Raw genomic sequence first — 17,042 nt, forward strand, 5'->3', positions numbered from 1 at the left:
GGCGTGCAGGGGGCGGAGCCACGGCGGGTCGGACAAATCGGCGGCGGCCGCGGGGGATACGGATGTGCGGGCGGGACGGAGCCCGCGCCGCTCCCGGTTCGCATTGTCCCTGTCCTGGGACAGCCGCTCCCGCCCCGGCTGGGGCAGTGCCGACAGCTCCCTTCAACCATGCTGCCCGCGACTGGGAGTCCTGCAGTGCGCCCGGGCCGCCGGCGTTACGCTGACTCCGGGTGAAGGGCTACCGAATTTTACCGTTTAACGTGTGTGTCACGGCTGCACCGGGCTAGGGGGGCCCGCAGGACTCCCTGAGCACGCCGCGACCTAGGTAAGCAGTCTTGCTGCAGTCTGACTACTATTGCAGTCTCATACAGTTCTCATGAAATGTTACTAAATTTCCTTGTCTGTGCTGATTTGTGATAAGTCAGGCTAGGTCAATATGAGCCAGCAGTGTCTAGGTGGCCAAGAAGGCCAATGGCACCTGGCCTGTATCAGCAACGGTGTGTCCAGCAGGACAAGGGCGGTGATTGCCCCGCTGTGCTCGGCACTGCTGAGGCCACATCTCAGGTGCTGTGTCCAGTTCCGGGCCCCTCAGTTCAGGAAGGACACGAGGTCCTGGAGTGGGTCCAGAGAAGGACAGCAGAGCTGGTCTGGAGCACAAGTGTTATGAGGAGTGGCTGAGGGAGCTGGGGTTGTTTAGCCTGGAGAACAGGAGGCTGAGGGGAGACCTTGCTCTCTATAACTGCTTTAAAGGAGGGTATAGCCAGGAGGGAGCTGGCCTTTTCTTTCAGGCACCAAGTGATGGAAAAAGTTGATTGTCTTAAACTGCACCAGGGGAGGTTTAGGTTGGGCATTAGGAAGAATTTCTTCCCAGGAGGGATGATTAGACATTGGAATGGGCTACCCGGGGAAGTGGTGTCACTGTCCCTGAAGGTGTTTGAAGAAATACTTGATACACGACACTTAGTGCCATGGTTTAGTAGCCATGGTGGTGTTTGGACAGGTTGGATTTGATGACCTCAGAGGTCTTCCAGCCTAATTGATTCTGTGATCTGTTTTCCAATGGAATCTTAAATACAATGTTACTTCAGTTCAAACTTATTTATTAGGTTAAACAAATCATCCAAGATCTGTAGAATACAGGAGGAAGATGTCAACTCTGTTCTGTAAAAAAAAAAAACAACCAAATTCTCTTGAAATTAAAACAAATGTTACTTTCTAGGCAACTAGAAAAGGAAAGATTTCTGATTATCTTGGCTCTACAGTATCTTCTTGATATTATAAACCAGACTGAATTGAAAAAAAGAAAATAAGTTGTTTGTTTTTTTTTTCTTTCTATAGCTGACTTCATATAGCTGGATCAGTAGGTCATTGCTCCCATTCCTGCAGTGCATTTTTAAATCTACCTGAAAATTGACAAAAAGTTCAAGAACCGCTTGGGGAAAAAAAGCCTGCCTCAAGATGTGTACACTGGGCTGTTGCATAAATGTTTTGCTTTTGTGGAAAACTACATCTGAGGTTTCTAAATAAGTCTGTCTTCAAATCCATTTATTTGCCTTCTACAGATTCAAGAGCACTTTAGCATCTCCTCAGGGTGCTTCCCTCTTTCTTCAATTGGCTCCAACAAGCATCATGAGGTTTCTAAGTAGTTTTACCACACCTTTTGATGCCTCCAAAGAAGAAGTGTACCCACAAGGCCAGGAAGGCAGAGCTGATTTTCCTTGAGAGGCCAAGGGCAGGACCCATCCATTGTTATGAAACTCCACTGCATTTGGCTGAGAATCCCAGACATGTGCCTACAAAACCTGTGGACCAGAACACTTCTGCTGCCTGGGTTGGTATAAATTGTTTTCCTCCTGCATCCCACAGCAAGAATTTTTAAGTTTCTCCTGTATGACTTAACAGAAAGTTAATCTGTTCTGGATATGGAAAATTAGTAGCCTAGACCTGAATTCCCTCTATCACTCTAAAGCATAAATAAATGCTTGAGTTGCTTCACATTCTAAGAATAAGCAGTAAAGTCTTGGTTACTTGAAGACATAAACTGTGTGCAGTCTGTACTGATTAATGAATATGTATCTTCTAGAAAAATAATTCCCATCAGGAAAACACTGTTCTCCTTGGCAACTGAAAACCCTGCACATAATAAACATTAGGGGAGATTTTTCTTATCGGCTTGCTGTTTGAACTGCTGAACTCTACAATTTACATGTTAAAGTACTGGGTGCATTGTTTAAATCTAACAATGCTAAATTTAGAGATCATAGGTTTTCACTTCAAAACAATTTGTTCTAACCTGCCTTCTTTTCCACTTCTGTGTTTTGAACAGTTTCTCTCCATACCAATCTTCTGATGGGTTCCTTTTCTTGGGACTGTTTGCAGTGTCCTAAAATACTCCTTATATCGTATAATGTAAAGATTTATTTTTTTTTAAGCAAACAGCTGCAGCAAAGACAGACTGTTCCTATACAACAGTGGTCATCACCTAGAGGAGCTCTGTTTAAACATTATTGCTGCTTGACTCTGCTCTTCACAAAGCAAGCTCAGGAAGTGTGGTTTCAAACCTGCATGAAACATTCCTTTGTTCCTGTTGACCTGCAGGTATTTTTGTGATCCCTTAACCTTGAAGTAGAACATACTCAATTTTTTCCTCTTTAATTTTTTTTTTTTTGTATCTGCTTGAGGCAGTTTGCTCTATGGTTTCTGAATTACTGAGTAAAACAACTGCTGTGAATAAGCATTCATTTTGTTTGTAAGAGGTGGAAACATCCACACCAGTAGCTCTTTGATTCCAAAAATACAATGCTTCTTAAATTTGTTTGAAGCTATCAGCACTGAAACTGCACGATATTTTTAATTTTGGAAATTGTCGTAGGTTTGTAACTTCTGGAAGCATCCTCTGCAGAGTGTCTCTCAACTTGTTTCAATGGAAACTGATTTTCTGCTCTTCTCTTTTTGGCATTATCTAAGATTTTCATACCTTTTCCACTGCTAGGTTCCTGCATAGATAAAAACTATCCTAGATGTTCTCTGAAGGCAGGAAGCTATACCCTTAATCAGGAACTATGTTAAGTATGTGCTAATATACAGTTGTTACAGAGTCACTCCTCTTTAACTGCACAAAGGCTTTGGATTCAAACAGTTCAGGTATACATCAGAAAAATGCCATCCTTAGTTAAATATCACTCAGTATTTTGAGGAACTATATAACTTAGGAATGCTGAAGGAGATCTGTAGCTACTGTAACAAGAACTCAGTTTGGTGTGCTCTTGGGAAAAGCAAACTGGAACCTGAATCCTTTGTTGAAAACCAGGAAGACAACACTAATAAAAGGATTTCCAGGGTTTGAGTATGAGTCCAGAATTATTCAAAGAAATATAGATTGTTGAGCGTGTCCATCTCTTCTATGGAGAGCTGATTGTAGAAGTGGATCTTGGGTGATCTGTTACGCCACAATACAGAAATTAACTATATTTTGGGGGAAGATTTTGAACACCCTATTAACATAATCTAAGGGGATTGAGCTAAATGGGAATTCTTTAATTATTTTGTTGCTCTCCTGGTTCAGCCTCTACTTCTTTAGGAAGTCTGAGGATTTAGTTCTTTGAATCTATTTGAGTTATGCTAAGACAGAGAAGGAAAAAGGATCCATTCTGAACTTTCTTAAATCTGCAGGGGTTACAGGAGTAGACATCACTTAGATTTCCTTTAAAAGCTGTATCTTGAGTTCTTTGCGAGTTGCCGGAGAACAGCTCACTTGCACCCCAGTGACATTGCAGAGAAGGGTGGCTGAAAGTGATGTTGAAGTTCAGATGTATCTCATGCATAGTAACTTTGTTAGTGACTCACTTGCTTTGCTGAAAAACAGACCATTCAATGAACACACTGAAAAAAGGTGGGGAAGTAGAATCAGGCAGGCATTACTTGTCTGGAGAAAAGGGTTGGGTTTTTATCTTATTATTTCTTTCCCTTCAGGTGTGCCCACAATTTGACACAGCTAAGTCAGTGGTGTTGAAAGCACGCCAGAAAAAGCGTCGTGGTCCTCACAAGCCCTATCATCAGGATGCCAACCACAGTTCATTTCATGCAGGAGGAGCTTGTCGAGGAGCTGTAGCCTGCAGATTTCCTCCTTTAACTTTTGAGACTCCAGAAGGACATGCAGTCCCTCCACTGGATCATCCAAATCGCTTGAGAAAGAATGCAGAACGCTCTCACAACCAGCCTAAGAAAGGGACAGCAGCAAATGCCAACATCCAGGTGAAGCGTCCAGAGAACTGTGGAGAGCCTCCTCCCCAGCCTGTGGAGCAAGAATTCCTTGGACCACCAGATGCAGAGGCTGCACAGGTTTCTTCCCCAAGGAATGGGAGATGCAGCAACACTCTAGCACAAATTAGTCATGCCTGGCATCCAGAAAAAGAGCTGGCATTTGGTACTGATCCCTGTGGGAGAGGGGAGGTGGCAGCAGTGCTGGTTACAGATACTCCCGAGCACGAGTATGGAGTAAAGGTCACCTGGAGACGGCGGCCTCACATAATGAAGTACCTGCGGGAGCAAGGGAAGCTGAGCGCTGCGGACATCCTGGTGAAGGCAGACATGGAGCTCTCGAGGAGACAGACCCACACCTGACCGGGCGGGAGCAGCCACTCTGCTGCGTGAAGGACACGCCTGAACAGAAGATGTCACTTCGGGGACTGAAGAGGGGACGTGATTTCAGCCAGGACCTCTACTGCGCCTGGCAGAGCCCCCGAGAAACACCGGGGCGGGGCGCGGGTCTTGGCGACAGGGGCGGGTCTTTTGGGGAGGTCTTCGCTGGGGAAGTGTGTCTGGAAAGGGCTTTGTGCCCCACGCGCTTCCCGCCGGGGCCGTTCTCCCCTCCCGGCTCAGGCGCCTCCCGTGGCGCGGAACGGAGGACGGCCGTTGTGTTCCGCCGCGCGTGCGCGGCGCCGCGGCCAATCGGCGGGCGGCGTGCTCGCGGCCCCGGCCAATGGCGGCGCGCCTCAGTGCCGCGCGCCGTTGCTAAGGGCAGCGGCGGGCGGGGGCCCATAGCAACGGCGGGGCCGCGATGGATGGAGCGGGGGAACCGGGCGGTCCCGCCGCTCACAGGTGAGCGGGGCTTGGGGCGGCGGCGCCGGCGTCCCCGGGACCTCACAGGCCTGGGCAGGGGCTGCCTCGCCTGGCAGCAGCCCCCGATGCCGGGATGAGCGGCCGCAGCGGGGCCCGGGCGGGCGGAGCCGCACAGCAGCGGCCACGCGGATCGGCGCTCCCTCGGTGACATTCGCGTCCTGCCGGCGGGCGATAGCCGTTCCGCTGTTTTACGTGCGCGTGCGTTTTATGTGCTTCACTCTCCAACGTTGGTGTGCATCATCTGAATACTTGTAGATTAAACGTTTTTGTGGTGTCTCGGTCCACTCTTGGTTTCTAGGCGCCGCTGTGAAGCGTCTTCGCGGTGTTATCCAGTCCCTCTGCTCCTCCTAATGAAGCTCTTTAGGTATTTAGTATCACTCTCCGTATGCCTTTGCAAGAAAAAAAATGGAGGAATAACTGAAATGAACTCAACTGATGTAATAGGAAAAACAGCTGTGAACTGTGGAGAAGCGGTTTTGGAAAGACTTTATGCTTGTGGTATTTAAGTATCTCAAAATTGAGATTATTTGAAATTGAATGTGGGTATACCAGCACGCAGAGAAAACGGATTTTGATAGAATTGGTATGATTGCAAAAACCCCAGGAAAGTCTATCTTTGTGTCTCTGGTTGGATAGGAAGAAGCAAAGCAATTAAAGAGAGAAATCGAAACTTTGGGTAGTTAAATGGTAATGAACGCAGCGTAGAAGAGAAACAGTATTTTTTATTACATACATTGCTACACTTGGCAACTGAAGGAGGATGAAAACCAACAATAGAGTTAGAAAGGGTCCTGTAATTGCAAATATGCTATGGAACATTAGGTTACTTCTTTATGCAGACTTGAAAGGCCTCAGGTTGTCTAGCAGTTCTGGAAAGAATTTTTAAGGAAACGGTGTCCAGATATGTGTAAATTTTCCTGCACACGTAAATTTCCCTTTTAAGTTCGACAGAGTTGATGCTATAGGAAATGCTGCTTTTCTGATAACTTCTACTGGCATATTTTTAGTAAGAAACTTGTCTTGTGTACTTTTATGGGTGCTCCACAGAAACAGGCTAACAATTAATGGCAGTTCATGGGATAGCTGCTTCCCTCCAATCCCAGTTTATTAAAGAAACATCGATTTTTTTAGCTTTCTCAGTCCCCATGGTTAAGGTAAGAAAAATAGAATATGTGAACCTAAAGTATATAGTTTTAAAGTAGATCTGTAAGGCTTGTTGTTTTTAGGGATCTGACTCTGAAGTTGGAGTGTTCATCAGCTTTGTAATAAATTCGAGGAAGACAAATGTCTGTATTCTTCGGAAGGTTCTTTTTCTGAGAGGAAAATAGTAAAAGTATCCAGAAGTCACAATTCTGTTACTAGAACTTGCTTGGTAAAATAATTGTCAGTTGTCCAAATAGTAGATTTTATAGAAAAAGTAAATGTGATACATAGAAACTAGTACTTCTTGGCAATGAAGATACTACAGGTAAAGCTTAACAAAGCTATACCTGAGAACTGCTTGGCAGTATTTTTTATAGTTTTTTTTTGGCTGTTTTTTTTTCCCCCAGGGTGGAATGCCTTTACTATTGAGCAATGTGAAAAATACCCGTCAAGATATTTTATTTCTGATGGATAGAGTCGAATATTATCAGTCAAAAATTAACGCATATTGTTTTGTAAGTGTGCTGTGGGATACATGATGATGGATAGACAGCAGAGATCTTGGATTTAGGCCATCTACAGGTTGTCACTTGCAAATACTTTGTTGTGTTAGACTTTCATTGGAGCTGGCTGCAACTGAAATTGCTCAACATCATTTAAAGTTTGGCTTTCAGGTATACATGGCACAACTGACTTAATGCTTTAGAAAATTATAAGCTTAATATTGCTATTTTATGGTTTTGATAAGTTCTAGACTTTCTCTCTTATTCAGGAAAGTCCATTTGACTTGCCATGAAATAATTAGTATAGAAACATTCAGGTAAAAGTAATTCTAAATCATGGTAAGCTTTTAAAAATATTGTGAAAGAAATTTGTTTCTTGTGGTAGTATGTATTTTAGAATTTCAGAGACCAATGGACTTTGCCCTTTTGCACACCAATCACACAGTATACAGGAATACTTAAAGCTTCCCACATGCTGCATTCCAAATATGCTTCAGCTTCTGACTTGCAGATGTCATGTAAAAGAAATGTAATTTTCAAGGGGTAAAAATCTTGACTGTGTATACAGAGGGTGCAAAACTGGATGTCAGCTACAGGAGTCCTGCCCTCATTTGGATGCTTCCATCTGGATGGGGTCCAGACATGCATCAGTTAGTGGCTTTCAGTTTGTGAACTCTAGGATATTTTCTCAGTGTCTCCCAAAGTTAATGAAGGAAAACAGCTCATTGCCAGTAAGCTAAAATTTCAAAATATTAAGAGCCCATGGGTTAAGAAAAGTTGAAAACTTCAAAAGTAGTACTGTTATGCAGCCAAAAGCCCTTTCCACGTTTTAAAAATCTGAGGGTAGTTGAGGTTGTCAGGAAACTGTGTCTGTTGGGCTTGAGTATTTTGTATAAATGCATCATAATTATGATTTTGAGGAGAAAAGACAAAATACTTTGGTAATTATTTTAGGTATACTTGTAAACCAGAGAAGACAGAGAAGTTCAAAAATTAATTTTAAATGCCTCTCAGCGTCTCTGTTAGTCTTTGGGTATGTTTTTAGCCACCAATGACCTTTTTAAAATTAATAAGCAATGCTTCTTACATTCCAGGACTTACAATTCTGCAAATCTTATCCTTAGATGAGTGAGAATTGGCTTAATATCCTGTTTGCTTCACCCCTTTCAGCTCTAAATGTTACAAAGAAGAAATCTGTCCAAAGTGAAATAAACCTGTAAATATTTCATAAGTTTAGTTGATACGTACTCCTTGGAGCACAGATTCAACCAAAAAGAAAACCTTTTGAGGTTTGATGCTGATGCTGTTAATCTGAATGAAGGTGTCAGTTTACTTGTGATGTAGACAGCAGTGGCAAGAGAAAAAAGGCAACGATGTGTGACTAAAATTTCCAAATACAATTTGAGATTCACTTGATAACAGCAATTGCAGAAGTTGAACCTTGTTTGAATTATCTTATTAGTTTCTAGTTGGTTCTTTTCCCATCTCTTATCACCTAGAATTTAGTGACTGGTGACCATTTGTTTTTTTAGAGAGAGATATTTCTTTTCTGGTTTTTTTTGTTTTTTTTTTTTAATCTCTGATGGTGTGGCATTTGTAGGAGGGACAAATGCAGCGACTTAACATAATTATGGCTTTGTATGTGTGAAAGCTTTCTGCAAACAGACTTGCACTGGGATAGCTCCAGACTCTTGTTTTGTTGCTGCAGCACAGCTGAGTGATCTCCAAAATAAAACTGTGTTGTAACTGGGTCATGGGATGAATTCTCTTCTAAGTGGATTTGCTGATATGCCTGGAGATGTTGCCTTAGACTACTGCAAGAACGTTTACGCCAACTCTTAGTGCTCTTTAAAACACTCTGTGGGATGTTTGAACTCTTAACTGCCTGTGTTGTTGTTGTAGGAGTCTGGGTGCTTCTGCATTCCTTTCTGACTTTGCATACTTATGTGATATCTGAGACAAAAAAAGAACAAGAACTGAAATCTAGCAGTGATATCTTGCCAAGTCACCTAGTTTGAGATTGAAACGACATTTTGCTGTTTCAGTCTCTTTAATGATTTTTCCTTTCAATTTTTCAAAAAAAAACTGGACTGGAAATAAATGTCTACAATTAGTTCTAGAGTGTCAGTTCAGAAAATTTCATGTTCCTTTCCCTATTTTTAGTTTGAAATATTATTAGACAAGTGCAATTTGTCTTGTCAAGTGCGATGCACTTGTTTCAGGGAGCTTTGAGGTTTGTTACCTGGTCTGGGTTAAGCATAGCACCTGCTATCTAACTGCTGCCTTTGTTGCTAGGAGAGAATAGTGGCTGCTCTACATTTCACTGGCTTCCTGTTGTAATGAGGTACAGCATCAACAAAAGTGACAAGCAAGGTTTAATAATTCACAAATGTAAGATCACAGGGGAGAGCATTCCAACCCCCTGGGGATCTTACTTTCCTCTTTCCTTGGGCAGAGGTGTTTCTGTAAGTGAAATGACTATAGGGATTTGAAGCATGTAGTGAAGAGGACATTACATAGAAAGGTGAAGTTCTGCTTGTGGTATAAATTTCTCTTTCTTTTCTTTAGCAGAAACCCAAATTTCATTAGGTTCAATTGAATAAATCTGAAGCACAGTGCTCTGCAGTTGTGGTAGTGGTTAGGAGCTGAAAAATCCTGAGTCATGGAGTCACCAGCTGTGAACTCTTGAAGAAATATGCCTGACAGGAGGTTCTTTGTCTCCCCTTTCTTGAAAGAATTATAATAAAAACCCAGTTGAAACCCCCTGTTTGGCTACACACTTAAAATATAAGTTTATGTGAATATTCTTATGATTGTGTTCCTCTGTGCCACCCTTCCAGCATCAATGATGGCTTTGACAGTTAATGGCTTGTGTGGATTTCTGGCTTCTCTTGCCCTTCCTTCCAGGACAAGAATAGCCCTTTTGCTTAAGTTTGCAGAAATGAATTTGTTTGAGACTTCTGGCTAAGGAAAACAAGAATCTTCTTTCTGTTCTCCTAGTGTGGTATAGCAGAGAATGACACATGCTTTTATTTTCACTCTTCTTTATAGTCCAAACAGAAGTCATAACTAGCTTCTGTCCAGAGAAAGCTGATTCATTTTCCTTGCTCTGTTCCCTTGTTCCAAGTGAGAGGAGCTAATCTTTGGTACTTGATAAGTCACTTTTTGAATGGTGTGTAAAACACTAGGCAATACAGCAGCCAAAATAGTTCTGAGCTCAATATGAAACCTTTTCATGATGTTTTTATTCCTGTTGCATTTTTTTGTAACAGCCTGTGTTTTTTATTGTCATCTAGTTTGTGCTCTCACACTTGGGATCTAAACTTGTGATCTCTAGAATCCAACCAAACAGAATCACAGAGGCTGGAAGGGGCTTCTTGAGATGATTTGGAGCAACCCTGCTGCTTAAGCAGGGTTGGCTGGAGCTGATTGCACAGAATGATGTCCAGTTGGGTTTTGAATATCTCCAAAAATGGAGACTTTCTAAGCAACCTGTTCCAGTATTTGACCACTTTCTCTGGAAAATTTTATTTTGATGTTGGATAGAATTTCATGTGCTTTAGTTTGTGTCCATTGCCTGTTGTCCTGTCAGTAGGCACTGCTAGCTTTATTTGCTTTATACTCTTCCATCAGGTATTTATACACATGCATAACTTACCTCCTGAGTCTGCACTTCTCCAAGCCCAGTTCTCTCAGCTTCACCTCATGTAAAAGATACTCTGGGCCCTTAAGCATCTTTGTGGCCCTTTGCTGGTTTTGCTCCAGCATGTCCATCTCTTTCTTGCTTCCAGAAGCCCAGAACTGGTTGCTTCAAGCTGGCTTCACCAGCAGAGGTGTTGTGTCAGTCCCTCAACCTGCTGTTGGCCACCTTTGCCTTGAGAGAGTGAATTGCTGGCTCATGATAAACTTGTCCACCAAAACAGTATAAATCCATTTCTGAAAAACTAATCTCAACAAACAGCATAATCTTTATTCTTTGTTTAACCATAATTCAGCTTTTCTCCTCTGGGCCTTTCATTTCTCAATATACTTTACTAGCAGGTTCCCTTTTAATCTACCTGAACATTAATTCTACCTTATTGGGGTTGTGTTTGTGTTGGTGTGTAATAGTGCAGAGAATATCCCATTGCACTTCTGAGATGATAATTTTATGCTGGGGTTTTGTGTTTCCACAGATATGATTTTGAAATGGAAGGCAGGTGCAATCTTAGAGTGGTCATTTTACTTTACCTGCACAGTTTCATTTTACCTTAAAAAATCACTGGAAGAAATACTGTAAAGAAAATAGAAGCTCGTGTTTCCTCTACTGATAAATCCTTTTTTCTCCACCGAGTTGGCTCTGGTCACTCAGTACTAAACAGAATCATTACTTGCCTAGTTACATTTGGCATGTGAACAGTCACCCCAAAATGGATGCAAGTATGGAAAATGTAGTGCTGCAAGGATAGGCTTGCATCGAATTCACTCCTTTCATGGCTTTAGCCAACAAAAATAATTATTAACCTGCTAATGTTTTATTGCAAATAATGTTTGTAGCATGTGCTCCTCATATTAGGTTTTGCTTGAATTCCTTTCTTCAGCACAGTATTCCTGTTGCTGTGAGTTATTAGGGCAGCTGTTTTGCCACAATATAGGTAAAAGATATCCATATACACACAAAGAATATACATATATTCTTCAGAGCAGGAGCCTTTTTGGTTTTTGTTTTTTTTTTCAGGGGAGTGGGTGGTTGGGAAGGGTAGATGGTGGGTGTTTTGATTTGGGTATTTTTGACATGCTTCTGATCTGTGTGGCTTTAAAGAAAAACACCTGATAATTTCACATTAAAATTCCATTTTTAATCCTGCAGGTAGGTAGAAGCAGAAGCTTTAAAGGATTAGCTTGCCATTTTGTTTCTTTAGGATCTTTTTAAAGTTGTAAATCTATCTTTAAGTTGTAAATTGTTCAGATTGTTGGTAGAAGTTATTGGCAGGAGTATGTAGTGGATTCAGGTATATTTTGAAATGAATTAGGACCTGCAGGTCTCAGTGCTTGTCTCTAGTTGCTCCTCAATTCACACTGGTCTGGCAGTTGAGTTTATTGTTTTATTGGTGCATTTTATACTTATTTTCAAATATTCTGAGATAAATCTTATTCAATATGTGTTATGTGGGACATAATTTCTATACCAAAGCAAATTCAAAACAGTCTTTTATTCACTCATTCATGATTGCTTCCAAAATTAGATGTTCATTCTTTCCATGTCATTGTTCTCATAATATGTTCAGTAGGTGAAAAAGTTTCCAAAGAAATTTCTGAACCCTTTCTCAAAACTGTATTCTATTGGCATTTGCTTTTTTGGGGTGCATAGAGATCAAACTGATTTCACTGATTTCTGTAAAAAAGGCAGATGCTCTAAAACTTGCCCTTATTGAAGTATCACCTGCTTAAAAATAGTTTAATGAAATGTTGATGCAACTTCAGCCATGTCACTTAGAATTAGGTGTGGCAGTTTATGGCTGACTTGCAGCAGATCAGTTTACTTTGGAAGACTTACTGCTAATTAATTATGAAGGAAAGAATATTGTGTTTGCCAAAAAACCCGACTCTTCTGACTTGGGGAAAACAGAAACATTTGGTAACCTTCACTTTTATGGGTGGTATGCTGTGCATTTCCCCAAGAATGTGCAATTACAGCTGTATCAGGACTCCACCCTTTTCTGGATTGGAAGGTACATTACAAATGAATTTTGTTTCTCAACCAGTTTCCAGAGAGAGTATTGCAATTTTTGTTTGGAATATATCTTTTGAAATATAAGAATCCTTCTTCAGCTAATGTTTTTTCTACACCTTCTGTTTTCTTCCATAGCTGCAGTTCAGATGAGAATAATCCCCAGGAAAGTTTTATGGAGGGTTAAGAGTGAAAACACTTTTATACCAGCTGACTCAACATTTCTTACTCAAGTTGTTTTTACTTGCACTTCTACAACTAAAAATGAAATCTAGTGGATGAAGATGTGGGCCATAAGCCACATTCTTCTCATCCCCTGATTTTTAAGTTCTGGGAGTATTGCTCAGAGATATAACTGCTGCAACCACGTTGATAAACCGTCCTGCAAAGGAAAAAGGAATTACATGAGTTTTGTAAGACTCCTGATGGAAGCAGTCCTCTGTAGAGTGAGAAATGGAACATAAAGTGTTGGGAAAGTGGAAAGATTTGTGGACCAAAATGGTGTTATTGTGCCTTGGAGCTCTTTTAAAAGAAGTAGAGCAATGGAAACAACTGAAAATTTAAGGATCTTGATTACTAATATATAAGTTCATATTCCCACTAGTATCTAAAGATTATATTTAATAAAAGGATTTCTGTGTCAGACTGATACAAAAATATCAAGCTTGTTTGTAACAAGGCACAGTAAACTCAAGATCCAGTTCACTTTAAAATGATCTGGAAGTTTCTGCTGGACCCTTTCCCTGAATATCTTTGCCAAATTATGGACTATCTGAAACTTTAATACCTTCCCTAGAGCTATGCACAAATAGGTAATAATTCCTCAGTTTTTCTCACCAAGAATTGAGTGCATATACAGTGCTGATATGTGCTCTAAAGATACTTAGAACAGTTCAAAGGCAAAACAAACTCTCTTTCCTTCTCTTGGGTCAGATTTTCATTTAAGATTGGAGTGGGATCTGCTTCTGTCAGCTTGTCTGACCTTCCTCCTAAAAGAGGCAGCCAACCTTACTTTTTCTTTACCAAACCTTTAACTATTTGAATTACAGGATACATTTAGCTAACTGGGAAACCTTTAAATTTGCAAGGCTTTGCTGCATTGTTTGTTTAGGAGGAGAAACTAACTATAGTATTTCTTTAGTGGAATATGAGGACTATTTTGTTGAATGCAGGGAAAACTCTCATGGTGTTTTCCTTTGTTTAACATATTTAAAATCTGTCTTTCCAGTAAGTTCTCATTCATGTAGAACATTTTGTCTCTACAGGCTGCTCTTTCCTGTTGCTTTTCTTGCTTTCTCTGCTTATTGCTTCACAACTGCAGCCAGTCAATTCCTTTCAAAACTAGTCCATGATAAAGACAACCTTTTTTTTTTTTTTTTGCCTTTTTTTAAGCTTTAACAGTTGGTATATAAAGGGGATTTAATTGAAATAACTTGAAAGAAGAATGCTTAGCTCTCCCATCTGGGATAACCACACCTGAAATAGGAGGTAAACCTATTACCTAAACCTGTAGCCTTAGTTTACAGCAGCAAATTTTAACATAATAATATTCAAGCTTGATTAAAACCTGTTGTTTTCTATTGAAAATCCACAGCTCCATGAATTATCCTAATGGTTAATTAGTCACAGTGTTAAATAAAAAATTATTTGTAATCTGAATTCATTTAGCTTCAGTTATTTATGTCTGGATTTTGTCTTTTCTCTCATCAATGCCATGTGTACCCTCAAATCCATGGAATACAGTGGAGTGTATTGATTTTCTCTTGAATAAACTGTAGGATGCATTGAAATCTTGCTAAGTGGTGCACTTTCTAGTCCTTGGTCAATTTGTTCAGCTTTCTGCTGAATTCTCTTCAATTCTTCAGTTCTTTCTCTTGTGTGGACCTTGGACAGAATGGAAGAACATTTTTGTGCCAGTGGATTGATTTTATTTTCTACATTCTGCTTTAATATCAGGGTTTTTCATTGTTCTCAGAGTTGGATTATACTATGAGTTTGTGCTTGGCTGATTCAATGGTAATTATTGCCAAGTGCTTAGAACATAAGTATTTTGGTTGCTTTTTTCTTTAAGTACAGCATACTCAGGAACACAGACAAGCTGCAATGAAAACAAGAGTGTTACCTCTGCCTATTCACAGTTTGTAATGCCAAAATTTCAGTATTGTTGAAAAATATGTCCATTCTGAAAGAACTCTCAGTAGACATAGTGTGCTTTTTTTACAGAAAGGAAAATAAACCACACAAAAAGGAAGCTTCAGTTGCATATATGAATATCTGTTAAATAATTTGTGAGTTACATCTTCATTGTGGTTTGCTATTCTGAAAATGGTTAGGAAAGACCAAATACATTTATAATAAATTTGCTGCATATTCCTATTTCAACACTTTAATTTCTGATTATGAAATGAAAACCAAGCTGATTCTGATTTAAGTAGGAATTTGAGATGCTACCAGTTAAAAATAAAACATTTTGCTCCATGTTAATCAACATCAAATGTGTAAGTCCCTTTGAGTCTTGCCATCTACTTCCATGTTTTATTAAATATTTAAGTTGCTTTCTCACTCTCATTTTTATTCTGTATCCTTCACTATCATTAGTCTTTCCTTGTATGTTCTGGGTAATCTTTCCTTTCTCTTTCTCTGTGGCAGATGTCTGTTACCTGTCATGCAGCTTCAGTAGGATTGCAGGTGGATTCTGGTGAATGTAGCAGTGGTGTTTATGGGCAGGATCTTGGGTAGGCTGCTGTGCTGCTCTGGTTGGGAAGAGGACATTGACACAGACTGCTTGAAAATTTTCAGCTCTTATTTATCAAGGGTAAATGGGCAACTGGTTTGGTGATCTGGATTTTTTTCCCTGCTGTTTTTAACTGTGGTGTTGTAGCTTTGGAAATTCTGCTTATTTTTCCTGTTCCTGATGGATATTTAATTATTCTTATTGCACATAAACCCTTCAAACAGAAAAGGAAAGCCAAGAGTGCAGTGGTTTGGTGTGGGAATGTTCAAAGAGCACTGATCTGTGTTGTCAGTCCAGTTGAAGGAGGATTCCTGTTTGAAGCCTGCAGCTGGATTTGCACACCACTTAAATTCCTTAGTGGTGAGCTGTGGGAGAGACTGGGACAGCATTTTCCAGTTAAACTTTGCAGTAACACCAACCCTGCTGTGGGGGGTAGAAAAAGGTTTGAAGTGTGGGAATCTCTTTTTTGACTGGTTATTTTGTTATACTTTGTTATAATGATGAGTTCTGGAAGAAGGGTTGCAGGAGCAGTAAATAAAAATAGTGTGAAGGGGGTGTTTTTAAGATAGTATTTATAGTGTTGCATTGCTAGTGACTTTAGTTATTTTATTTTGTTTTTTTGTGTGAATCCTTGCATTTTAAAATGGAAAGCATTTATGGTTGATTTAATTTTGTTTTGCCTGCTACTCAGCAGTTTAGGTCTGTGTTTAAAAGTAAATTGTAAGGGAGAACAAACACTTTGTTATCTTTTTGCTCTATCAAGCTCTGTGACCTGTTAGAATCTTTATGTTCAAGCATAAGTTAAGTGGCCAAGTTGAGTCACTGTGTAGTCTGTGTTATGCTCCTGTTACATAATGTAACTCTATTTCAGTCTGAGTAGAAAATAATTTAACGTACAAAGTAAATAATTTTCACTGAAGATTTCCACAAGCCATGTATATGAGTCCTACTATTTCAGCACTTTGTCATCTTCCAGGTAGAAAGGAAACCTTGTGAACTTATTTCCTAAAGTGGTAGTGTTTGTTTCTTGTGATTTTTTAAAGAAGAGACTCAACTTGTTTGGGGGTACATTTTCTGCTAGGAAAAGCAACAAAATCACAGATAGCAGCTTGTACCTACGCAGTCCATCAGAATGTGTCTGTAAGTCTGCTGCTGATCTCAGGTGCATAGATTGCTTTATAACAAACTCTGGACTGCAGTTAACAGGCAACGTGAATTTCTTAAGTCAGTAGGTAGATGAGAGGAAAAGGACTACTTCCCTCCTTTTTTTTTTTTTTTTTTTTTTCTTTTTAAAAATGGAGCTTTCAGTTATTTTTCAGATTTTGTTAAAGATGGCTTTTTCCATCACCTGTGCTATTAAAAATAAGCATGTCACCTTTTATGAACTATTGCACTGGGGATACACAAAAGCTCTCCATCCCTAGTCAAGAAAGACACTAATTTTTCCAGGCCCTCCATTCCCTTAGAATCCAAGACATATTACAGGTCCATGTGAGGGGTAACACCAGTTTCCAGAAACAAGATGTTTTCAAGGTCTTAAACCTGTTGTGTGATACTTCAAATGCATTTTAAAAAAAAATAAATATAGAAATAAGGAAACTGTGGAGCAAAAAATCAATGACAGTCATAACCTGTTTAAAATTCTACTAGTTGGACAATTAGTATCAATTTTAGGGTATACAAGTTGTTATATATGATGTGTGTACAGAACTCTTTTTGTGCATGTTTCAACCTTCCAGAGCAGTGTCTGTGTTTGCTGGAGTAGTTTGTCTTTAAGGACATCTGATTTGTCATCTGCTTGCCTGAAGTTGAGTCAAATGTGGGTTTGCTA

The 17,042-nt window shown here is 40.1% G+C and overlaps 2 protein-coding genes across 3 annotated transcripts in view; both read left to right on the forward strand.

Annotated features, from left to right (window-relative positions):
• Positions 1-46: 46 nt before the first annotated feature.
• On the forward strand, positions 47-4,947 carry RHNO1 (RAD9-HUS1-RAD1 interacting nuclear orphan 1). Its single transcript, XM_015641486.3, has 3 exons — positions 47-325; positions 1,563-1,831; positions 3,973-4,947. Exons 2-3 carry the CDS (start codon positions 1,664-1,666, stop codon positions 4,621-4,623), a joined length of 819 nt encoding a protein of 272 aa, XP_015496972.1. The 5' UTR covers positions 47-325; positions 1,563-1,663; the 3' UTR covers positions 4,624-4,947.
• Positions 4,948-4,964: 17 nt separating this feature from the next.
• Positions 4,965-17,042, forward strand: part of TULP3 (TUB like protein 3) — a 32,248-nt gene continuing 20,170 nt past the window's right edge. Inside the window, exon 1 of one of the 2 annotated variants that reach the window (XM_015641471.2) lies at positions 4,965-5,100. In XM_015641471.2, coding sequence (XP_015496957.1) covers positions 5,060-5,100 — 41 coding nt within the window. In that variant the 5' untranslated portion in view covers positions 4,965-5,059. Of the gene's footprint in view, positions 5,101-9,050; positions 15,293-17,042 lie in introns of those variants that run through there. The other variant, XM_019008102.2, reaches the window with a different exon arrangement.

Source organism: Parus major, chromosome 1, assembly GCF_001522545.3.
Source record: "Parus major isolate Abel chromosome 1, Parus_major1.1, whole genome shotgun sequence".
Lineage (NCBI taxonomy): Eukaryota > Metazoa > Chordata > Aves > Passeriformes > Paridae > Parus > Parus major.